The sequence below is a fragment of the Indicator indicator genome, chromosome 30, assembly GCF_027791375.1.
Source record: "Indicator indicator isolate 239-I01 chromosome 30, UM_Iind_1.1, whole genome shotgun sequence".
Lineage (NCBI taxonomy): Eukaryota > Metazoa > Chordata > Aves > Piciformes > Indicatoridae > Indicator > Indicator indicator.
Window position 1 is genome coordinate 3782262 of NC_072039.1, and position 25344 is coordinate 3807605.

At 49.7% G+C, this 25344-nt stretch overlaps 2 protein-coding genes across 3 annotated transcripts in view; both read right to left on the reverse strand.

Moving 5' to 3' along the window:
• Nucleotides 1-11561: 11561 nt before the first annotated feature.
• RFLNB (refilin B) lies at nt 11562-17394 on the reverse strand. Of its 2 annotated transcripts, none has more exons than XM_054394199.1 (3): nt 17191-17394; nt 15565-15674; nt 11562-14316 (listed from the first exon to the last, which is right to left on the reverse strand). In XM_054394199.1, the coding sequence occupies exons 1-3, from the start codon at nt 17392-17394 to the stop codon at nt 13986-13988; spliced, it is 645 nt and encodes a 214-aa protein (XP_054250174.1). In that variant the 3' UTR covers nt 11562-13985. The 2 variants fall into 2 exon arrangements, with proteins under 2 accessions (XP_054250174.1, XP_054250175.1); XM_054394200.1 differs by having other exon boundaries at nt 15565-15654; nt 17153-17394.
• Nucleotides 17395-23766: 6372 nt separating this feature from the next.
• VPS53 (VPS53 subunit of GARP complex) overlaps nt 23767-25344 on the reverse strand; it is a 67776-nt gene continuing 66198 nt past the window's right edge. Inside the window, exons 21-22 of the mRNA XM_054394315.1 lie at nt 24248-24352; nt 23767-23937 (exon numbers count right to left, since the gene is read on the reverse strand). Coding sequence (XP_054250290.1) covers nt 23767-23937; nt 24248-24352 — 276 coding nt within the window. The remainder of the gene's footprint in view (nt 23938-24247; nt 24353-25344) is intronic.

Below are 25344 nucleotides of genomic sequence, written 5' to 3' on the forward strand. Positions count from 1 at the left end.
GACACACAAACTAGTTGCAGCACACACAACATGAGAGTTGTCATTACCACATAAGGCCAAGCTGGGAAAGGAGTGAGGATGAGGTTTTGGGGGGGAAAGCAAAGATGATTCCGATGCACCCAAGCTGCTTCCCAATCCCAGCAGTAGTGGCAAGAAGCCTAACTGCTTTTAAGACAGAGCTTGTTAAGTAGCTTATAAAATACAATGCCCTGGAGGTCCATGCCAGTCCTGTGAGTGGGAAGATAAAAATCAGCTCCACAGGAAAACTGACATCTGGGACCAACAATCCTGTATTAATGAGAGGCACTTATTAGTGTGGCTACTCGATACATGGTAAGCTATAAAGAACCAGTTTTCACCCAAGCAAAGCAGTCTTCCAGCTCCTCAGCACCCTGTGATGCTGGGGACAAAAGCCAGCACTGTTCCACCTGCCAAGGTGTATCTTTATTTATCAGACTTTGGCCCTATTTCCTTCTGATCCCCTGCCAGGCAGGTGCCTTGTGCAAAGTGAATAATTCATGAAACCAGCAGGCTCTGACTCACATTCTCGGGCAGGTTGATCTGGCATAGGCCTAGAAGAAGCAAATTAGCATCTAAATGGCCAATTAGAGAGACTCATTTTATTATTCTGATAGGCTAAAAATCTCAGGAGGCCTTCTGCTGGCTGGAGGTTGGCAGGGTGGAATTGGCACCTCCCAAGCTCCAGGGAAGCATCCAGTTTCTTAGAAAGAACTGGACACAGCAGAGAAGTTCTGAGCACAGGCCAGCGTTTGTCAAGGAATTCCTTGCAGGAGAACCCCAGGCCAGCCTATTTCATGGGTAACCTCAAGTGAACCAAGAGAAGCACTGTTTAACATCCAGCAAAGAAACTGCTAAGCAACCTGACCCCAGGCCTGACCAAAAGCTCACTAGCCAGCACAGATCCAAGCCCCAGGCCTGCCATCACATCTGGAGGATGAAATACCTTTCCTCAGCACTCTGGGTGTAAGCATCCTAGAACGCCTTTGAACAACACACAGGCACAGCCAGCAGCAACTCCAAGACCTTTATCACCTTGAACATTGTTGGTATGAGCAAAAAAAGTCATGGACTTTGACCAGGCCCTAGTGAATACCTGACCCAAGCTGCAGCAGGCTAAAAACCCAGGGAGCAGGCACAGCATGTCACTTGTATTTGCACATCTAACTGTGCCCATCACCCCGTGTCAGAGCGTCCAAATGCCACAGTACCAATCCGTCCTCCATAAGATGCACATGGGCTACTCCCACCACCCACATGCGCAAGCCCAACAGCTCTCAACACCGCCGGGGTGGATCACTTTCCGATGGAGCTGTCACTTTCAGCCTTCCACAGCTCTTATACTCTCTTAACGTCACTTGCTCCGGGTACCGTCAGGAGACTGAACTCAGCTTTGTGCTCAGAAGATTCAGCTTTGTGCCCAGAAGATTCAGCCTTGTGCCGCTTACCTTGCTGGGGCTCAACAGCATTTCAGACGTGACTGTCCTACCAGTGTGGCCCCGGCTCCCGGTGCCCCAAACCCCCGCAACGCCGCGCTCTCCCAGCACGCCCGGCAAGGGGCCGTTCCCCCCGGGCCCCGCCACAGGAGTTTCCCTGCAGCTGTCCCTGCAGACGGGACGTTACCAACGCCCAAAACTCTGCTGGAAATTGCGCGCCAAGCTCCGGTCCTCCCTCCCGGCGGAGCCGCACCGCCCGCTGCCCGCAACGCGCACCCACCTGCCCTGGGGCCCGGCCCCGGCCGCGCTGCCCCGCTGAAACCCGCGGCCGGCCCCGCCACGGGCCACGCCGGGACTCAGCTCGGAGCCGGCCCCCGCTTCCCGCGGGACAAGGCGGAAACGGAGCGAACCTACGCCGCTGCCGCCGCTTCCTCCAGCCCCGGCGGCACCGCCCGCGACCCCCTCCCACGCCCCACCGGCGCCCCCCGCGGCCCCTGGCACCCCCTGGCGGCCCCGCGCCGCACCCGGGTCCCTAGCGGCGGCCACCGCCAAGGCCCGGCCCGGAGCGACAGGGATCGGAGCGGGGCCAACCGGCGGCTACTCAGGTGTGAGCTAGGAGAAATCGGGAGCCTCTCGGCAGGAGAAAAACTCACCTGAAAATAGCCCGAACTGCAACGGGGTAAGCAAAAAAAAACAAAACAAAACAAAAACACACCCAAACCGAGAGAAAAGAAAACAAAAAAAGGCAAACCACAAACCCACTCACAGAAGCCAAATGTCCAAAACAAACAAACCTCCCAACACCCTAAAACAAACAAAAACCCCACTGCAAATCCACCAAAAAAAGCAACCACTAACCCACACAAACAAAACAGCCTCTCCAAAACCAAATAAAAACCCAACAAGATCTCCAACACCAAAATAACATTAAAAACCCCCCAAACCCAAACAAGGAAAATCCCGAACAAACAAAAAACCTACAAGCCAAACAAAACACAAATCCATTGAAACAAAACAAATCTCTCCAAACTCCAACAACAAAAACCCTCAAATCAACCCAAACCAACAAAACTCACCCAAACAAACCCCCTCAAAACAAACAAAAATAAACCAAAACTCAAACCCATCGAAAGAATACAAACCCCTGAAACTCAAAAATACCCTCCAGAACAACAACAAAAAAAATCCCCAAACAAAAAAATAGCCCAAAGCACAAACCCACCCAAACCAAAACAAACTCCTAAATCCACCTCAAAACAACAAAACCTGGAAGGAAGATAAAAACCCCAAACCCAAAAAATAAACAAACAAAAAAACTCTCACAGTAAAATCCAGCTTCATCAGATTAATTAAATTTGCAGGGGAAATAAATAATTCAAAACAAATACTCCCCACAGCACAAGCAGGTGAGCTTGGTGGGACAGGGACAGCTGTGGAGAGCTGGTCACTTCTCAAAATTAATGGCCCAGATCTGCAGAGTGACACTAACAGACCCCAGCTACAGAAGGTTCCCTGGGATCAGCAGCAGAATTTGGTCACATCTTTTTTCACAGTAGAGTTCTTCGTCCTGGAATTGCTATGAATGGTCTCCCCAGGTCAGCAGAACTTCAGTCTCAATGAAGGATTGCAAAGCAGGTGTGGTGTGTATCCAAAGTGAACCCAACAAAAGGGATCCAAAGTAGACCCAACAAGATGAACCCAACGTAGACCCAGCATGGGTCCAATAATGTACACCCAGCATGGCTCCAACATGCCACGTTAAAGCCTGCTTCTCCCACCTCACTGCACAGCAGATGAGGGATCCAGGTGCTGGCTTTTCTTCCACTTTCAACCATCATTTGCAGCTTGCTCCTTCACACTTTGTCATCATCAAAGGCGTCTTGTTTTGCATTTTGGAGAGTGGTACAAATGTGGTGAGGCACAGGTAGGCTGGGGAGTGGGGAGCAAAGCTTTTGGTGAATTGACAGCCTGGGACCATACAGTGAGTCAACAGACAACCACAGGAAAACAATTACTCCTCTGCACTACCCTGTGAGCACAGAAATGAAGACTTATTCCTATCTAGATGTCCAGTGGACATAGTCAGTAAATTTGACATGACAGGAAAGGAGGGAGAGAAAAAGCAAAGCAAAAGAGAAAAGAAATACTCTCTCTGCTTTTACTGCCTGTTCAGAGCCTGCTCTGCTGAAACCCAGTGGTCTTGCAAGCCCCATTGCTTCCACACACCTTCCAAGACTGCACAGGATGTGCTTGGGGTCCCTGAGCCTCCTTTTACCTGAAGGGAGTTCAGGCCTGGGTGTATATTTTGTATTTTGCTTTAAGCAAGCATTGAAAAAACCATCAGATGAAGCAGTGTTTGCATTAATACAGAGCCTGTATTTCTGTGGAAGGAAGCCCCTTAAGACGACATTTCACACCAGGGTAGTCCTCCACACGGTCAGTAGCAAATAAATTAAACACACAGTTCAGACAACTTCAGGAAAAAAGATAAATTACCTTATTTGACTAGCAGTACTGGCAGGAGCAACAGGCACAGGAAACAACAGTCTCAGAGCCTAGACTCATTCTGGTGTGGAATTTGCTTGTTGGGATACCCACAGAACCATGGACACTTCAGAGTCTGACTGCAAGGCTGGGTCTTGAGAGCTGGATGTCACAGAGAATAAATATGACTTTGCATTAAAAATTTAAAAAGGCCAAATATGAGTTTTATCTTGATAGCACCAACTCAATTTTTAATAGCCTCGTTTCTCAGGAAGCAGGCACTTCCAATTCCACCCCAAGAACCCTTCACAATCTCTCTTTTATCGATGATGAGTTCCACTGAATTATTCACCGGCTAACAGCTGCCAGAGATTTTAAATACGCACATGACAGAGCTGTAACGAGGAGCAACCTTCTCCTGCAGGCCTGTCAGCACTGCTGGCAGTGGCACCACAGGTGCCCCAAGCCAATCCTGTCTCCTTCCAGCACAGCAGGTAACTGCAGGCTGGAGAGCAACCCCCTGCCCTGTCACCCTGGGACTGGCACCTTTCTCAGGAAGTGGAAAACAAAGACCACTCTTTTCCGAGGGATCTGAACCTGGCGGGCATGAAGGTGTCTTATAGAAGAACTGCACATGCCTACGAGCAGCTGCATTGTAAACAGTCCTGATTAAAACAGCCCTGGAGTGTTGCAGGAAGCGATTCCCAGTTTCGACACTGGTCTGGTCAGCAGGGCTCTGGGCTCTCATTTTGAGATGTATCTGCTGGGCAATCACAGCCAAGGTGTTACACTGCTGCTCTGCTTTCCACAGACATTCCTGGTTAGATCACAGGCTCATTCACATTAGAATTCTCATCATCTGTCTCTTCAGCATCTGACACAAGAATCAGAAGGGGGCAATAAGTATTTTAACGCACAAAGAATAATCATATGAGCAAATTTAAACACATGGAGTAACCAAAAGCCAAACCAGCTGGCTGCTTATCTCTGAATGACCATTTCCTCAGGACAACTGGCAAGGAGTTGCCAGAGCCAGAGATGTTTGGCACTCCCTTCCCATCACCCTGACTGCTCTAACTCAGTCTAGCCACGTTAACAATTCACAGAAAAGCAGCCAGGAATTTTCCTCAAGCTGTTACTCTGATTGCAATCCTCTAGTGTTTGGTCCTCGGTGATTCAGTTTGTATTTGTCCCTCTAATTATCATTCCTCAATAGAAAGTGATTCTGGCCACAATTTGAACAAAAATATGTCACCTATAGAGGCATTCTTCTGAGGGTTGTGGAAAGTTTGTTCTTATATTTGTATTGTGAATTGTAGGTAGAACACCCACTGAGACTGCAGTCTGGCTGCACTGGGCACAGCACAGTTGGAGGCTCTCAATCTAAACAGGGAAAGGGGACAAAGAGAAAAGTGACAGAAAGCAATAAGAGGATAAGGGATGTGCCAGGGGATGATGGCCCTTCAGAATACAATTATTTGCTACCAGGAAGTAGCAAATAAATAGTGCAAAACACAGCATCCTCCCAGCCCAACTGCAGTAGCAGAGGGCACAGGTTTACCAGGTGAATGTTGGTCCTGGATGGAGCTGACAGATCGTTTTCTTTGTATGTAGCTCAGGCCAGCCACTACTACAAGCCTCTAATTTTGGGAGGCAAGTCAGGTTTTATCCATAATAAAATGAACAACCACCACCACTAGCTACAAGTAATCCCCTTCCCTCAGCTGTTCTCCAAAAATATTATACCCACTTTCCAGTCTGGATGAATTATTTACATCCTGTCACTGCTGTTGCTGTTCTCCTTGTCTTTTTGCCCGGTGTCACCATCCCTTTCACGCACACACAGGCTTAGGAGACCTGCTGGCTGCTGCACAGCGTTAGCAATAACCATCACTGTGAAACCCCTGCTGTTGACACTTCGAAATCAGACCATTAGTGGCAGTCAGAGAAGTGCTGCCTGCAGCTCAGGGATCCACCGTGGGAGCAGCCTCCTGGGAGCCTGATTTCATCACAACCTGTCTGAATACAACCGCCAGCGTCTGCCAAATTTCACATCTAAATAGATCAGAAGCAGAAAAGGAAGGAGGCAGGCAGAGAGGGGGAGAAAGCAACCAAACCAGGATTAAACCTCATGTTATTTCCAGGGAGAGGATGACAAATAAGCAGAGCATTGCTTCAGCAACTGCTGCTGGAACTCCAGGGAATGCTTTTTGTCCAGGCTCACCTCCCAAGGAGACAAGACTGATCTCCCTCACTAGTGAGGCTGTTAAACCGCTCACCACCACAACTCTGCAGCAAGGGCAGGAGATCTGAGGACTGCACTGGCCCCAAAACACTGAGAAGAGTTACTGCCACCTCAGAAGTTGTTTCAAATGTACCTTTGCTGGTCCTATGTGGGAAAAGGCAGAGGGAAGGGAAGGGACAGGGCTGTTCCCCTCAGTGCCTTCATTTACAGAGCTGAGGTACTATGAAGGGGTGGGAAGGACCCCAATAGTTGGTCTCCCTGCAATGGATTTGAGTTTGATTTTTCCCTCTGCAGCATCACTGCTGCAAACCCCACAGCTCTGCAACACTTCACCTGCTGCCAGGGCTATACTACCTTGGACGAGCCAGGACAAGCCAATTGTAGCCATATTACCTCAGGCAAGCCCCAGCACCTTCACATGCAGAGGGACACTGGGAAGGAAACCCATGCTGGACTGGGTTGTTCACACAGAGCCATGGCCCTGGGCCCCTGGCCAAGCAGGCAAGCCCAGGCTTGCCACTGCACCATGGCTGCCCTGGAGACCTCGCTGAAGGGTGAGAGCTGAGGGGAGCAGAGAGGAAAGGGAAGTGAGATGGAAGAGAAAGTGCTGAAGGGAGAAGAGGTGATAGGGAAAGGTAAGGTGGAAGGAAGATGGAAAGGGGAAGCACTGGGGGGAAGAACTGAGGGGAGATGGAGGAGGAAGGCACTGAGGGGAAGAGGGAGGACGGTGGGAAAGGTGCTGAGGGGGGAGCCACCGAGACACGGAAGTCACTGAAGGAAGAGCTGATGGGAGATGGGGAGGCAAAGTATAGAAGGGAGAAGAGATGGAAGGGCAAAACCAGAGAGGAGATGGAGGGGGAATGCACTGAGGGAAAGAAGGATGGAGGGGGGATCGCAGAGAAGGAAGAAGGCTGTGCCAGGGCTGCTGACCATCCTTCTCTTGCTCCCTGCCAGGCTCAAGGGTGGCCATGGGGGGCCGTGCCAGGCCTGTGACAGGTCCCTGCAGGCAGCAAGGGACAAGGGGTGGCCCGTGCTCTCCTCCACCACGGGTCCCTGGCAAGAAGCCACCACAGAGAAAGAAGAAGCAGCAGCCACCATGCAGGAGTGCCACTGCCACCATCACACGGTCAGGTGAGCTGGGCTGGCCACTGTGGCAAGCATGGGCAAAGGCCACCATGCTCCTGAGAGCCACCCCCATAGCATCCCATGCAGGGTCTGGACAGGTGTGAGAAGGGAAAGGGTCATCAGGGGGAAACCACATGTGCACCAGACTGGTATGTGACCTCTGCTCAGCACTGCACATCTGTGCAAGGGACACCACACAGACATGAAGGATGTGCAGCCAGGGCAGCATGGATTCGCCCATCCGTGCTGGCCAGAGAACGTGGTGCTTGGCACCCTCTCCATCCTGCAGAAATATGGCTGTGGGGAGAAAAAAAAAAAACAAACCCACAAACTTCCCTAGGAAACCATCTCTGGCACTTCAAATCCTTTCAACTGACAGCCTGTTGATACATACAGCTTCATATACAGCTACAAATCTATCCATAAACCCCAAAGGTTGAGTATGTGCAACTGCACAGCATAAGCAGTAGGAGGCACAAGACATCTGTCAAGTAGGAAGTTTCATAAACTGCCTAAGATTTGGGATGCTGTAAATATTTAGTGGGTTTTTTTTGGTGAGCTACAGTATAGTTGTCTAAATACTTACTGTTCCACCAGCATGAGTCACAGCACTGATCTGGCTTCTCATCCTGAGTTGCTGTTACAGCTACAGAAAGGGGAGAGCAATTTCAAAACAATCTTCCATGTCAAGCAATAGCCTTACACTTCCAGTACCTCAGTGCAAAAGGTGCCTGGATGTTTCCATATGGCTTTAGACACTGCTGAACAAGAAAAATAGTCAATGTTCCATCTCCATACAGACTCATGGATGGTGGGAACAGCAATGGAAGGAAACCAACTGTCAGCACAGAGGCAAACCCATCTGGGCAGCTGAATTGTGGCAAGATATTGCTCCTGGGGCAGAGAACTTAGTGGTCAAAGTATGTCATGTGGATGCCCATGTACCTGAGTCAAGCCACCAAAGAAAATCACACCAACCAGCAGATGGATCAAGCTGCTAAGATTCAAGTGGCTCAGGTGGATCTGGGCCAGTAACATAAGGGTGAATTACTTCTAGCTCAATGTGTCCACATTACCTTAGGCCACCAAAGAAGGGATGTGACATACAGATGGGCTCAAGATCAAGAGGTGGTGTTAACTGTAGCACAGGTTGTCCATAAGTGTGAAGTGTCTGCTACAACCAAACAGCCCAAGTGGGTAAAGCCTCTGTGCTACGGGGCAGGGGGGGCTGGCTGCAATACAAACATGGGGAAGCCTGGCAGCTTGGTTCCATCACTGCCACAGACCTGCCAAGGCAAACCCTGTGTGCTTACAATGGTAGAAGCAACCACTGGATGGCTGGAAACATACCCAGTGCCCCATGCCACTGCTCAGAACACCATCCTGGGCCTTGAAAAACAAGTCCTGTGGTGACATGGCACCCCAGAAAGAACTGAGTCAGATAATGGCACTCATCTTCAAAACAGCCTTACAGACACTTGGGCCACAGCTAAAGGCACTGAGCGGGTGCATCACATCTCCTGTCATGCACCAGCTGCTGGGAAGGTCAAAAGTTACAACAGCCTACTGAAAACCATCCTGAAAGCAATGGAAGGAGGGACCTTTAAAAACTGGGATGCACATTTAGCACAAGCCACAGAGGAGAGGAGAGGGGAAATGAGAAAACCCCTCAGTTCTAACTGGACTGCCAGGATCCATTTGCCAGCTGAGTTAAACCCAGGACAGTATTTTACAGGTGTGAGAATCATTACGCTACCCAAGCACATAAATACTTCCCACTTAAAAAAAAAAAATAGGCCTAAAAAAAGTTAAAAACAAACAAAAAAAAAATCTAAATTTTCTTATAGATTTGTTTTCTTATTAATGGGCACATAAAGGCACAACAAGCATTTGTCTCATCATCCCCTTTAAGAAAAAAGCAGGGAAGCCTCAAAGGCATCACATACATTTTGCTAACAGCATTTATCATTTTAACAGAGAAACACCACAAAACCAGAAAGCAGCAGGCTCACTCCCCTCCCTTGCCTGAAATCCCAAATCCTGGAAGGAATCTTGACTCAGCCCAAAATAATGCAGAAAAGAATCAGAAAGACGCAGAAATAAAGAAGGTTGCAGCATCAACTTCTACCATTCTGGACTCTACTCAAACAGATCAGGGTCTTTCTGCTCAGCTTAACAAAAGCCTTCGATGGGATGGGATTCTTGAAGACCCTGTGGCAGAGGAAGAGAGGCTGCGTGTCTATAAGGTGAACAGAAGGAAACGGTATGAATTGTACATCCAGCAACACTTGCCCAGCTGCCAGGCATTGCCCACTGCTTCCTGGCAGGGCACCCTGCACAAGCAGTGATCACAGAGTATGGAAAGGAGATTACTGCAGTTATTTTCCAGCAGAGCAAGTGTGAACTGGTCCTGAATGCTGAACAAGCTAGCACGGTCTTTGAGCTGCAACCAGTGGTGCCACCCAAAACTTTTCCACTTCTGTAACTTAGTACTCATTACTCAGTTGCATACCTGCAGGGAGAACTGGACATTTATATTTTAAAAACAAATCCATCTGCTAATTAAAATATGGATGCAGCTCGGACTGCTTCAGCAGTGCTCCTTTCCCTTACTGCCTGTTTGTCCTGGACCATCCCTCGTTGCTATTAGTTTATTTCAAAATAATACTCACTGCATCACACCTGAGCTTTGCAGGTGAATTGCTGGTCCTGAAAACTGCAAGCACAGATGGGAGAAACTTGAGCCTGGGCAGCTGAATGATCAGATACCTGGTTTGGAGGCTAAAATGATTTGCAAACAGAAAACTTACCCAGTACTTCAAATGGCGTGAGCTGCGAAAATCAGGATTATGATCCAATTGTTAGGTAGAGTATTTTGTTACAAAGCTCCATTGCTTATATTTGTTTGTTATAAAACTTCATTGCATCAGATCTGACATTCTGGGGGAGCAGAGCATATGTAACAAGGAAAAGGGAGCACTCTGTAACAAGGGGCTATCCTTGTCATGGTATGCGCTAGCTAGAAGCCCATTTGGCCAGTATGAATTAAAACCCACATCACGCAGCAGGCTGCCTTGTGCTCCCCTACTTCACCTTCTCGTTGGACAGGAACATCTTTCATACAGAGTGTTACTATAATATTAAAGGAAAACAGCCCAGGGCACACCAGAGAAAGAAAGTAGAAGTTAGATGACACATCTGAAAGGAGAGAGAAAGCTTTTCCTGAGGCGCTCCTGAAAAGATACTGTTCTGATTTTTAAATTTTCTCCTTAACAGCTCTCCAAATGGAGTGTCCTTTGTGCAGCACTGGATGTTTATATAAGAGACTTTTCTCCTCAAACACTGCATGAGACCCAAACGCCTGCACAGGCTTTTGCAGGAGCAGCAGCTTGCTTTAGAACAGCTTCAGAGCTTCCCTAGGTTCCAATAATGTCATTACATGCAAATCTGGAGCTTTTGCAAGCAGATAACCAGGTAAACAATAAAACCAAGCAAAAAGTCCCCTTATGAATTAATTAACTGATGCACAAATGCACATATTTCTACTCTGCCAGAGACAGCAAGGAAAATCAACACACAGGCAAGTTCAGAAAGGTTTGAAGAACAGATTGAGGGATCCAGAGAAACACTACAACATTCCTCTCAAAATGTTTGTAACCCCCTCTTTTGTTTTTTTAAAGTTTAATGCATAACACATTCTTAGTCCTATTTTCTGCTGTATTTACTCAGGCAGCATTTGAGCATCTGCATTTTTAACCAACATTTAAAAGAAATTCTGGTTAAATACCTGTTTCCTTTGAAGAGAGTAAGTTCACTTGTAGGAGATGCTGAAATCCACACCAGAAACTTTTTAAATATGAAACCACACCAGGTGAACAACTCAAATACATACTGGAAAGGGCTTTCAGCTGTCTTCAAGGTGCTTTTTCACAGAATCATAGAATAACAGAATTATTGAGGCTGGAAAAGACTCTGAGATCATCAACATCTTACTAAACTGATAGTCCCACAACGTTCAGTATGGGTTTTTTAAACCACAATTTTATACAAATAACACCTTCCTAGAACTTGCAAACAGCAGCAACATAATGCAAGAGAAACAAAGAGGGGAGCTGGGGGTTGGCAGGACATCTTGTGTGTTTATTTCTAAGTAATTCCCATAATAAATACTGAAAAACTTTGAATGAAAAATAAAGAGACTTCCCTAGATGACGGTTTTCAGATCATTTATTACCAATAAAGTAAAAGACAAATTGAAAATTCAAAAGGGGAAGGTGGGAAACGTCACAGACATCAGAACACTTGCACAGAGCTAAATCTGAGCTTTGCAAATGTTGGAATATAAATAATTTAAAAGGTATCTCTACCAATTAAAACATTTAAGAGGTACACAATTAATTAAGTTTGCTTTACAAAAATCAGGTGCGTTATCCTAAAACCATAGTGTAAGGGGCATTTCATGTCTAACTAGGGACAATTAATGATTACTACTTAAAACAATCTTCTCTTAGATCTCCTGCAAATGAATTCAGTGGAAGAGCATTGTCAGAGCAATCCTGGGTCCGTGTTCTTCCAGCGTCCTGTGTCCAACAGTGGCCAGCACCAGATGTTTCAGGAGCCAGGTACATGAAACTGTGAAGCCAGCAATGATACAAGAGCTTTCCCAAAGAATTCTGTCCATCTGAAACCTCACACTTAGGGGCAGAGTTGTGCCTTTTCTGAGTCTGTTACACAACAAATAGATCTTGGGGTAACATTCAGGGGAGGATTCCAACATGTATTTAAGGCACATCTCCAAAGTACTGTAGTCTGAAACCAACATGTTTAAGGACAAGACCACACTGCTCTGACCAACTCTGAAGCAATGCCTGCCCGACTCTGGCATCCTCTGTCACCCTGGTTTAGGATTCTGTTGTTTTTTTTAGGATTGTTTTAGGATCTGGCTTTCTGAGGCAAGTGCCAAAATTAAGGATGTTCTGTTCTGAGCCAATAAATAAGTAAAAAACCAAACCAACAAAACCCCCTAAACTACACAAACTCAAACCTTCCCTCGTGCTGCATTTTCAGTCTCCCAAACCATTTCTGTTCACACACATGTAGTACACTTCCACATTCTTCATCATCACACTTGCACAAACACACTTTAAGGACAGCTCAAGAACAGCCTCCTGAGTATCTAACTTGCCACTGACAAAATTCGCCCTGTGGGCTATGCACTAGCAAAGACCTCTTTAAAAGCAGGTCCAGGGTTGATGTTGCATCAGAAGGTGACCTACACCTCAGAGGAGTTTTGGAATACATGGAAAAGCTGTGTCCAGCTAAGTCAAGTCTACCAAGTGTTTCTGAGCTGCTACACCACACTAGCCACCAAGGCAAGCCACGCTCCCAAAGTGGATGCTCTCCACACTACACTGCTCCCTGTCATTATAGAAAAAAACACCTGGGTCAAAAAAAAAACCTCTACATCTTATCTTCGTCAAAGCACAAGATAAACTAACGCATGTAACCTCAAGATGGACTTCCATAGTATCTGAAGTTATTCCTTTGGTCCCCAAACTCGTCATGCACTTGGGACTGGAGAGGTTATTCAGCAGCCTACAGACAGATAAATGCTACCCCACGCCAGTGACATCCTGAATACCAAAGTCCAGAAAGTACCTGTGCAATGAGAAGCTACAGCTGTGGATTTTGCTATGGAACTAGAATGTCCCCTGCTACTCTTCACCACAACAGTGTCTCACACCCAGTCCCAGCATCTCCTCCTCCATTCCAGGTCCCTGTACACACAGGGCACTTTCTAAGGTGTTCCTAGCTGCAGCTCCCCTAGCGCAGACAGTACAGTGTCAGGAAAAACTGGGCACTGGTGGTTTTCCACCACCATGCACCTAAATTTCCAGCAATACAGGGACAACTTCTGGCCTGACATTCTTCATTACAAGCCCTACCACACACAGATGCCAGTGTCTGACACAGACTGCAGTGCTGTAGAAGTCACTCTAAGCAGAGAAAATGCATTGTGCCAGAATTTCTTGATCCTTTCTCTGCTGCCTGGAGCTGCAAACCTGCTCCTCTTTCTAACTCACACCTTCAAGCTGGATGTGAAAGCTGCATTTCTGCATCTGTTAAATACAGAATTGCAGATTTTTCTGTTTGCTGCTTCCAGGAGATGGTTCTTCTAGAGAAAGCAGTCTCCTGATCTAAACTGAAATGGAGGACAGCTCTGGCTATCTATATGTAATCAATTGATCTGGTGGGGTCAGTTCACTGTAAGACAGCAAACTACCCCTATTTTTGCACATCATCACAAAGCATCAAATGGATTTCCACCTGCCAACCACCACTCCATGTTCTTTCTTACCTGTCAATTTTTTTCTCAGGAAGAGTATTTCCAGTTATTTTCATCTGACTACTGCACTGTGGGGAAGGGGAGGGTACTCAGGACTTTAAAAGGTGAAGAAATTAGTTCCTTACTAAGTTATGTTCCCACATAAAACTGCATTCAGGCCATTCTGATACTTAAAGCAGGAATTAAGAGCTGAGAAAGAGGTGGTGACAGGTAAGGTTCCCTTAACCTGCCCAGAGAGTTAGGGTCTGCACCCGCTTCAGAGAGTGTAGAGTTAGCACAGTACATGAGATGGGAATGGGATGGATCAGAGCGAGAGAGAGGTGGCTGTCAGTCAGCACCCATCCAGGACAGAGTCGCTCCCAAGGTACTCCGACATGTCCAGCTCTATGCTGGAGAGGAACCGCCGCGTGGTCTTACGACAGTTGTAATCCAGCCTGGTGGTGTAGACAGTCTTGGCGTGCTTGGGGTAGACGATGGTGGTGCTGGTGAATCGCTGGGGCTTGTTGCGGGGCCGGAGGTGAACCTCTGCTTTGTAACTGCGCCACGTGCAGTTCGGGACACAGACGACCGTCTGGCTGCAGGAGGAAACGCTGAAGCCCACCGGCATATAGACGTCGTCGATGAAGTGCTTCTCTGAGTCATATCTAACTGAGGATGTGTACCTGAAATACAAGAGGGACCTGCCTGAGCTCTGCTCTGGAACAGCAGGCTGCATGTTCTGGAAAGCAGAGCTGCCTGGTACAGAGGTGGCTCCTCAGCCCTGCACCTCAACACAGGAACAGCCACATCACACAAAAACTATCTGCTGGTGTCTTACTCACTCGTGGGAAGAGGAGAAAGCCTTACGTTAGCAGCACACCCAGTACTGTCACTGTTTTGTCCAGCTGCCAGCTCTATCAAACATCTACTCAGTCCTCATGTCCACTGCTTTAAGCCTGCATCCCATGAATCTAAGAATCTCCTCCAAACTCCAGCAACTAAACCCAGAGACCGAGAGTCACATTTAGGCTTTGCACATTGCCATCCTAATTCCTCAGAGCACCAAGGCCACAGACACGTTATCTTCTCAGCTCTCCTCTGCCAAGAGTCACACAGGAGCGCTCTGCTATCACTCCTAACACGGGGCACTCTCTGAAGGCAAGCTTCTGAAGAGTCACCTGGCAGGAAAACACTGCAATTTACACATCAAGTTCTGCTGGCAAGAAATCCCCTGTGCCTGGATGGCAAAATAAAGTTTTCATCTTCTTCACACTTCAACAACTCTGTGCTGGCTTTTCCACAGTGCTAACTGCCTTCAGTTCCAGGGGTTTCCTCCTCACCACACCATGCAGCAACTCTTTCTACCCTCCCCTGCATTGGGCTTCTGTTCAATGGTATCAGTCTCCCTCTGCCTGCCAGTAATCAACCAAGAGCCTTCTTCTTATTACTGCAAATCATGAGGTTCAAAGGAATAATTCACAGGCTATGAAGTGATGCAGTGCATTAAAAAAACAAAACAAAACACAATTATGCATTCTTCAAGTACTAACTTTTCTTTTAGGTCACACGATCAGCTGGTAAGATAGAAAGTGCCTGCAATAAAACCATGAGGTTACAAGAGCAAAATTCCTTTCCCCTAATAAAACAGCCTCCTTCATAATTACCTTCTGGTTAATCTGCTGAAAGGCTGATGGGAGCAGTGCAGTGAAGTAAAAGCAAGGGAGTAAAATATAGGAAAAGCTTTCTAGAAAACGTCCATATAGGATTAAAAGAGGCTGAACACTCCTTCAGGTCCAGGTCCAGGAATGTACAGCTTCATGGAACAATAGCTCTGCAAATAAATTAACTTGACTCACAAGCACTGATAAGGCCTAACAACTCCTTGACATGCTAACTCCTTCAAAACAAGATGGCTGTAACACAATATTTACCTTATTTCCTTGGCTGGTAAAGGGTCAAACTCAACTCCTTCGCCGAAGGATAAAGGACACAATCTTGGAGAGCAGCTGGAGAGAACAGGACTGGGGGAGAACACAGAGTTCTGCAAGAGAAAAGCAAAAATAATCCCTTTTATGCTACAGTTTGGTATAGTCTCAAGAAAACACATTTATCAAGCCCTTGGTATGGAATTGCTGAAGTTCATGTTTACATGCTAGAGGCTCTGCTCCTCCAGGACATGCCTACAGGTGCAGCCTGCAGCTCTGATCTGACACGGGCTTACAGCAAAGATGTGGCGAGGTGCATTTGAAGACGAAGTCCTAACTCCGGGAGCCTGCCTCAGAGCAGCCACTTGGCAAAAGAAGAGGGAAATACAGCCCTGGTGCAGCAGTGTGAACTATGGTCTGTTTGCTGCATGAGCTCATGTTCAAGTTACAGCTAACATTATATGAGGGGATGGGAGTGCTCTCCTTGCTGGATTCATCAGATATGCCCATGGGCAAGTCACAGCAGGAAACTACTGTGCGGCATCTCAGCACGAGTAACCTCCTTGTTTCAGAGCTACACCCTGGATACTACTTCAAGTTGTTAAATCCAACAGCCTGATTCACACACAACCAGGTGGGAAGGCCTAACTCACTCCTACTGCTCGAAGGCAATTCATGGAGTGTTCCTACACTCCTCTCCTGGATGGGCAATGCCACCAGCTGGGCAACTGGGAAAGAAAGAAGGAAGAAAAGGAAAGAAACCAAAGTAGCCCTGAAAGGAAGCAACCCACTCATGTTTTCGATGCCTCTGCACATGGGCTTTACTATCCTGGGGTGAGGGGGCTGCGAGCATCTCCTACATGGCTCTCCTACAGCCTTTGCCAATTTGATGGCAGCAGCCCTGTATAACAGGGGTCTGTGGTTCTCAAAGCACTTGTGTCAACAGTCGAAAATAATTTTGTGAAAATACACAGTTGTGAACTGAAAACATAATTTAATACACAAAGATCCTGCTCTGGGTCACTCTCTGGAATAATCAGAGTCCCATTTTCCATAGGGATTTTCAAAGACACGCTGTAACTCCGTCCCAAACCCTACCCGGGCCAGGAGAGAGAGGAGCTTCCGAAACATCAGCAAGACCAGAAGCCCAAAGCTAGAGGTTTTCTAGAAGCATCACCAGCTCGACGCCAGCCCTAGCTGCAGACACCCCGGTGCCCCGGTTAAGGGATTCAACAGCAGCAGCAGATGTCGGTGGAAGGGGAACGGAGCTCAGTTGTTTCCAACCAGTCTCCCGGTCACCCCGGTGCCAGCCCCCACAGTACCCCCGGGGTGGTTTTCCACTCTCCTTTCCCCAAAGGATGCTGCGGGGCCTGGAGGGCGGCCGGCTGCCGGGGCGGGAAGTGCAAGAAGCCACCAGCCCGGCCAGCCCCGGGTGCTATATCACCGCACCGGCAGGCAGCCACCGGGGCGCGGAGCCCAACACCTGCCGCAGCGGGACCGAGACCGGGACCCGGGGCTACTGGTCCCGCTCCGGGCTGCCAGCCCAGGCAGAGGCTCCCACCGGCCCCACCGAGCTTCGGAGCAACAGCCCTGCAGAGAGGAGTAGCGGGGGCGGCCGGGGCCGGTACTCACCGCGGCGGCGGGTGCGGGCGGGTCGGGCTCCGGCAGCCCGTTGGTCGCGGCGCGCTCGGGGCTGCCGGAGGAGAGGAGCCAGGGCGAGGGGGCGGGCCCGGGGCTGGGAGGCAGCCCGGAGTCGGGGCTGTCGAGCCCCGAGTCGCCCCGTTTCCTCATGTCCGGGAGGTCGGGCACCTCCCGCAAGCTGAGCCGACCCACCATGGCGGAGCCGTCCGAGCCGCCCTGCCCGGAGTCCCGAGCCGCTACTCCGCTCCCTGCGCCCGGGCGGCGGCGGGAGGTGCCGGGCCGCCACCGGGGGGGCGGGACCAGCGCACGGGGCGGGGCTGCTCCGCTCGCCGTCCCCCGCCTGGTGCCCCGTCCCGTATCCCACCAGTGCCCCCAGCATCATGTCCGTGCCCTATCCTCGTCCTGCGCCCTCGCTCCTGTGCCAGCCACTCCCGGCCGCATGGCAGAGCCCAAAACTGCTCCCGACAAGCCCCGGTCCAGCCTCCGGACGGTCCTAGCCCAAGTCCAACCACCATCCAACGTGCTGCCACTCGCTGAGACTCAGCCGAAAGAGTGACTCCTTCCTGCCAGATCCTGCCGGGTTGTCCTCACCTTTAACTCGCTAATTTCCGTGGCAGCAAGACTCCTTAGGGCCCCTGTACAGGGCATCACAGCTGCCTGGGATGGAGAGAACAGAAAAGCAGTTGGGAATTCTGGAGTGTCCATGCACCACAGCCAGACTGGCTAAATGTTTTTGCTGAGATCAGGCTTGCCCCTGCTGTCTGCCTGGGTACTCCTGGCACGCAAGGGACAGTTGGGGCCTGAGACAAACCATGGTGGTTAACACTGGCACAGGGATGGAGCAGCACAGTTCTCACCCAGCTACCCAGGCAGTACTGAGATAAGAGTGGGGACTGGAGAGGGAACAGGACACTGTTCCTTTGTCATCCACCCACCCTGTCCCATTGCTCAGGAGCAGCTGCTCCAGCTTTCTCTGAGGGCAGCTCACAGCAGAAACAGAGCCCTTGTTTAGGCTGCAAAGCAGCAGCTCTTGTGTGCAGGCTTCAGTCACTCCCAGGGGTTTACAGACACCTTTCCAAACTCACAGTTTTCCTGGAGGGCTGCTCTTTCTCAACCTTCCACCCCAAGGATTCAGACTCAGGCAGCAGAGTTGCCACCCTTAATTGCATCTTTCAGGCAAAGCTGCTGAAGCTTAAACAAGAAAGCAGAGGGAAAGTTCCTTCTAGCACTAGAGGAGACCAAGGGAATGTTTTTTGGAAAATCCTAATGAAATAATTGTGCCATGTCATCAGATTTGGTGGGGGAATACTCTTGTGGAGGAAAAGCAACTGTCTGCAGCCAGCCAAAGTCAACACTCCCCTGTGCAGTAACAAGCAGTCTGGCCTGACAGGCCCAGCACAAGTGAACCCAAACCCCTGAAAAGAATTCCTTCCCTGCCCCAAAATTAAAAGCAGAGCAGAGCTTTCAGCCGTAGGCGTCTGTGGTTTGCAGCTATGTGGTGCTGGGAACTCCGGAGACTTCCTCAAGGAATTTACATTCCTTTGAAGAAATACTATGAGGCTGTTTGTCTTTGCTGAAAAATGCAGATGGAAAGAAAAAGAACATTAGAAATTTTGACTGTAATCTTTGGGGTCTGAGCAAATGTGCTGGGCAGGTGTTTTCTTCCTTTTGATTTAAATGCATCCCAAACCCGAGAGATTTCCCCATTTCTCTCTAATGGGGAAGTTGATCACTCCTTGCTCCAAGATCTCCCATAAAAGCCCTTTATGAAATCAGATGCCTCAGAAGGTGCTGGAGCAGCTTCCAGATGAACACAATCATTATTTCTGAGCTGCTGTGCAGCTCCTGGACTAAAAGCCATGCTGCCAATAACTGAATCAGTGCAATTTAGGAGGGGGGAACCTGTGGCATCTCCTATCAAGCTGCCTCTGAGGGCTGTGGGGGTCCCCATTGCTACTCCACAGGGATCAGCATCCAAGTGTGAGGCCTTGGGGTCTAAGGAGCTGAATGAGGCCATGCATGGGATGAGCAGAGATGTACAGGCTTGTGGAAATGGAGGTGTCTGAGCAGCTGAGGGGGATCCCATCGGGCTCAGATTTGAGGATCTCCTGCAGCATCAATAACCAGAGCTGCAAATTTTCCTACTGGGACAAAGTGCTTAACCAGAATATTAACTACCCAATAACTAACCTGCTCTCGATAGCCACTGTGCACAGGGCCTGGGTACTCTGCCCTCTCTCAAAGGATGCTGAGCTGCTCTAACTGTACTGATCCGTGCAGCCCCTGATGGCATTGGAAATCTTTTCCCCTGTCTGCACATCATGGCCTGCTTGTCCATGTTATTTACTTTTTAACTGCTCACACACAGCTAGCACAGAGCAGATATGAGGATCTTATCAAGATCCTCCTTCCATAAAGGACTTTCCACCGGGCTGGGTGTGCTCGGCTTTATCAGCAACCACACAATAGGCACATTGACACGGGGGAGGGGGGGAGGAAGGGGGGTGCAGTCACTGCAGGCAGGGGGAAGCAAATCAGAAGGATCCTGTGTTATCCGATAACGATGGAAAATTATTTCCAAAGAATGGGAAATGCCAGGCTGTTCCCTGTAGGGCAGCCCATGAACCTGCTGGGCCACGCTCACAGCAATGCTTCCAAGCAGTGGGATTGATGGGAGCCCTGGGAGCGGTTTGGGTGGTTCAGCTGCAGGGACATCACTGATGCTGGCAGCACATCACTGAACTTGCTGAGTTTTGGTGAGCTTCTGCAGTTCTGACACCATCACCCTCATGAACTGCCCAGCCGTGAGCTCAGGTTTTTCTCAGGGCTTTGGAAAGCTCCAAAGGCTGATTTCCCTGCTGGATCCAGACCCTGGCAGCAGCCCCGAGGGCTCCTTGTGTCCTGCCAGAAACCAGGAGGACACCAGCACTACCCAGGGGCCTGAGCACACAGAAACAGCAGTACTTTAGTCCTGGTGACCCTGCATGCCAGGCAAGGTGAGGGCACAGGGGGTGTCCACCTGCCCCCCTTCCAGCAGGGTCACCCCAGCACCCCAAGCAGCACTAGATCTGGGATCCCCAGGCCCAGATGCTCTCAAAGGTGGGGCTGGCAAAGTGCTCCAGCCCACGTGCTCCCACTTGGACTCCAGCTCAGGATCGGTGGAGCTGCTCTGGCTGAGAGAAGGGAATGAGCAGAGGCTTAAGGCAGAGCTGTGGGTGACGGCAGCGCTAGCCGTGTAACCAGCCCCAGCGGAGCAGGCGCGGGCCGGAACGCCTTCTGCGGAGCCTTTTCTGACACAGCCCAAAGAGCTTCAGTTCCTTTCTCTAAGCACAGCAGTGCGTGGTCTGATGCTGCCCAACAGCGTCCGCCCAGCTGCGGCCAAGAATAGGCTTGTGGAGACTTGGACATCACAGCTCCAAGTGAGGGCTGTAAATCTGGTGAAAGAAATAAACACCCGCGTCGGCTGGCGCGGGCTGCTCCTGCCCAAGGGCGGAGCGGGCAGGACCGGCAGAGCGGTAGGAGAAAAACCACTGAGTCATTAATTCTCCAAGTGAAAGAAACTCCTCCAGCATCACAAATCGTGTGGAAGAAAGGCGCCACCTCTTAATTAATTTCAAAGGAAAAATTAGGATCGCTCCGAAATCTCTCCAGCAGTTAAAGGCATCAGAAATTATCCGATTACTTAGGGGCACAAGGTCAGCTCCGCTGAATTGCCTGCGTGGCACAGGGAGCTGCTGTGCATGCAGATACTGATGGTGGGGAGCTGCTTGGTAGAGCAGTAGAAGGTGGAAAAGCCAAAAGAAAGAAGGTGCAGAAGAGAGAGTCGTGCAGAACAGCACAGTGCCCTAGGTCTGGTGTGTTTTGGGTGAGGTCCGGCCTGGCCCTGGGGTTTGCTGTGTGGCAGCTGGACAGAAAAACACCCAGCAGATGAACATCAGTAACCATTTAATTCACTTTAGTGTCACACTCCGACAGACAGCCAGAATTACACCTCGGATGAAAAACTTAAGAAATGGCATTTTATACAGAAAAGAAACCCAAAAAATACCATCCCTTAACCTCTGGAGATGCAAACCCCAAAGGGCTGACTTACGCTTACAGAGGTACCAAATCTGGTAAGTATCCAAGTGCCAAGGGGACAAGCCCCTGAAACTGAAAGTAGAAAAAGGCAGCCTTGCCCTCTCTAAAAGCAGAACCCAAACACCCAGACCTGTAGCATTCTTCAAGGGCTGAAACTAAAACCTCATTTTTCCTTTTATTTCCTCTTCTCTCCAGGATGAGATGTGGAGAATGAAAAGGGGGAAGCCTTCAGGGAAAGACACGCAACAGTAACTTCGACATCGTCTTCAGCTATTCATAATTTAGTTAGAGAGTCATCCACAGACAAAGCAAAGAAAAATTAATCTAAAATAAATTATCCATCCCTCCACGGGAATAACGAATCTCTGCAAACCTGTGTTCCCTCCTCCCTGGCTATTGCATTTGATAACTTGTGAACCATCCTGCATCTGGAGGTAACCTGCCCTTGGAGAACAGCCACTCGTAATCCTGATGTGCTTTCAACCACTGCTCCTCTCTGGCCACCTGAGGTGAAATCAGGAGAGGAAATAAATGAAGCAGCAGCAGACTCAGGGCGATTTGTAAAACTGGAGTGACTACAAACTGTCAACCCTCCCCACAAGTGTTGTCACTGCTGCTCTGTGATGGACATCACCACCATGGCTCTCTGCAGCTGAGCACCTGCACACCACAGGCCCAAGCCTGGGCACCCAGTGTTAGAAACCTGACCAGTGAGGATTTCATCTTCCTGCTTGAACCCTGTGATCAACTCCTGCTTGTTCAAGTGTAGACTCAGCTGGCAGCTCTGGGAAGGCAGGACAGAATTTTACCAACTGGGCACCAAGGCTACCCTCCCACAGCCATGAGTTATGAGAAGGGGGAAAGGGAGCAGCCTGTACCCAAGAGAAGACAGTGCTGAAGCATGAGCAGACAGAGGCAGCATGAGCCCAGGTTCGGCCTCGCTCAGGGAATTCCCATTTCCCCTCCTCCCTCCCTGATCCTAGTGAAGCTCTGGATTTGGGCAGATGGAGCTCATTTTCCTGCAGTGTGGCTGATCCTCTCCTCCCTGCGGTGCTGCGGTGAGCATGACAATCCCTCACGAGCACAGCCCCCAGTAAACATAGTCCTAAGGCCCAAACTTGGTGGGGTGGGGAGCATGGCCCTCCCAAGAAGGCATCTGACAGCATGATTTCTCCTCACTCACCAAACTGGTACAGGACTTCTTTTTCCTGCACAGGCAAGTGAAGCTTGGGTTAGAATAAAACAGGCACAACTGGTCAGTCTGTCCCTAAACCCACAGAGGATTCAATTGTTCATGGTTGGGTATTTGCCTTCAAAGTCCCCCAAAAAGGGTACAGAGGAGGCTGGGAAGAAATCCAGCATTGATAATGATGAGGCAATGTCTCCCTGCACTGAAGCTCACACAACGGGCAGGGTGCACCCCACCATCCCCACCCTGACCAGGTGCCAGCTGGAGCTGGTGGGTTATCCAAAATATTCTGCCTCTGCTTCTCCTCCTCTCTGCAATGGTACAAGCTGAAACTCAGAGGAAGAGGAGAGGAATGCCCTCAAAGTCTGAGGCTGGCTGCTAAAGCCAGCATTTCCAGCAGCTCTCCTTGCAGGGCAGTGACGGTGCCAAAAGGGGCACACCCCTGCTGGCGTGAGAACGAAGGGCTGGTGCTGTTTGACACTTGCTCCATGAACAGCCCTTTGTGGAGAGGGTGAGATGTGGTATGGAAACTCCCTTCAGGGACAGAGGGCGAGCCCAGCACATGCAAGAGAAATAACAAGCAGCTGGAATGGGCTCTGCAGATGTCTAGGGTTTGGCCTTCAAGCTATAACAGTGACTGAGGCTGCTGGCTTGCTGGCAGGAGGCTTGCCAAGGTGCAGAAGGTTCAAGCCCTCTCCTCCTCGCTGCTCTACTGGTGGTTTAGGCATGCCTGTCCTGGGTGCAGGGCAGAAATCTGCTTTGGGGCATCTCATTAATTCAGTGGAGCTGCAGATGCTTGGATGCCAGCTGTTAAAGGGTTGGTGTTTTTTTGGTGGTGGTGATGGTTTGGAGTTGGCCCCCTCCCCTGCAATAAATAATAGAACAGGAATAGCTCTGCAACTGGGAGCGAGCAGCAACACCAAACTCTCAGGCAAAATCCTCAGGAGCTCAGCCAGGCTGAAGACTGGGACACCAAGTGTACCACAACCACCTGGAATCCACCTAAACTGTTCTTGTAGCTGCTGACTTCCAGATACCTCCTGTTTTCTCCACCACGTGGACCCAGCAACGTCCTGGGTGTCACTCCTGCTAAGATACACAAAAGCAAACACCTCGGTCAGATTTTCCTTGGTCTGAATGAATCTGCAGCACCTCAGTGTAAGATGGTTAAGAGATCACAGGGCATGGGAGTGATGGGACACAGATTTTTCAGCAGCATACTGTAAATCATAAGTCCAAAGAGCTTTGCTCCCAGTCACTGCAGCTAGTCCTGAGCAACAGAGGTTCCTTCTGCTCACTCAGAGCCTTTTCTTGATGAGCTTCTCCAGTTTGCGTATCCGAGAGGACTCCTGCTCGGGGGTGGGAGCGCTCAGCGAGAGGGAGCTGCTGTTCTCCACGCCGGAGGGGGGAGCCGGCAGGCGCTGGCGGAAGAGGTCCAGCATGCTGCTCTGCTCGCTCCTCTTCAGGCCCTGTGGGAGCAAAGAGGGTTAGACTTCACTGACCTGGGAGCAGGCATGCACAAGAATAGCTGCAGGAGAGCCCACTTCAAACCTCAACCTGTTCACCCACCAAGAGCTGCGTACAGACCTCTGGACGATCCCGAGAAAACCGAGCCAGAGAAGGTATGAGCGTGCAAAGCTAGCTGAAAAGCAATTCTTCAGTAGCAGCTCTGCACACACTTTCAGAGCGCAGGGGACACACTTGCCTCAGTGCTTTTCCCACTCCCAACCCCCTTGATATAACATAAATGAGCATAAAATCTTTGGGACCGGTTCTAACCTTCATATCCAGTATCTTCTGGAAAGTGTCAGTGCTGCAGTCAGCAAGGAGCTTGATGTAATTGTCAACAAACACAACTGGTGGCTCATGTGGAGCCATAACCACCTGCCAAGGCAGAAGAAAAAGAGATCAAATTTTAAGAGCTAAAGGCAGCGCTCAGTGAACTCAGGCACCCAAGTGATAGCAGGAATGGCTTCTCCAAAAATAAAATGCTCAAGGAGCAAGAGTGAGGCTGTATGTGCTGCTAGTAACTGAGAGATAAAGGTGAGCGAAGTAAAGCAAGGAGAAAGGAAAAGGATGGGGTCTCTTCCTGCACAGCAGTGGTGCTGGACCCAAGGGGCTTGAGGTGGGTTGAAAATTCCCCAGCAAAAAAATTGCCACAGGGCTACATGTTGTATGCAAAGAGCAAGAGCAGCAGGACTTTGTCTGTGGGCTGGCAGGCACTGGCGTGTTGTCAAAGCTCCAGATTTTATCTTTTTGCATGGGGAAGACTCGCTGGGGAGTTGTCTGGGGAAGAAAGGCAGCGCTGGTGGTGGTGGTGACACTCAGGAAGTCCCCAGCAGATCAAGCAGCCTGGACACAGTCCAGATCCTTCCTCGGGTGGTGTGTCTAGCTTGCTCCCTCCTGCCCACCCAGAGGCAGGGCAGAGACAGCACAGGGGAACCTGACAACACTCCACAGTGCCAGCACAGCGTGGGTCAGAGCAATCTGCTATGCAGCCCTGCTTCTGACGTGTAACCCAATGGGTGAGCAGTGCCACATGCAGCCACTCTGTCCTTCAGGTGCAGCTCCTCTAGACAGACTGGGATGCAGCATGAGAATCCTTCACTGACATCTGCCCTGGAGCTCACACCCTTGAGACCCAGCAATGGTCAGGTCAGGAAAAAAAATTAACATAGCCTTGAAGCTGGAAAGATGATTACTCATTGTTAGATTTTTCCTTCCATAAGCAGTGAGCTCCACAGAGAACACATTTTTGATAATGCTGGGCAGCAAACCCACCTTTCTGGGGAAGTGTGTGTGGATGTGTGCATGCACACAGGGCAGAAACAGCACAGAACCAGACTCTTCCCTGTCTCTGAAAACATTTCCATATG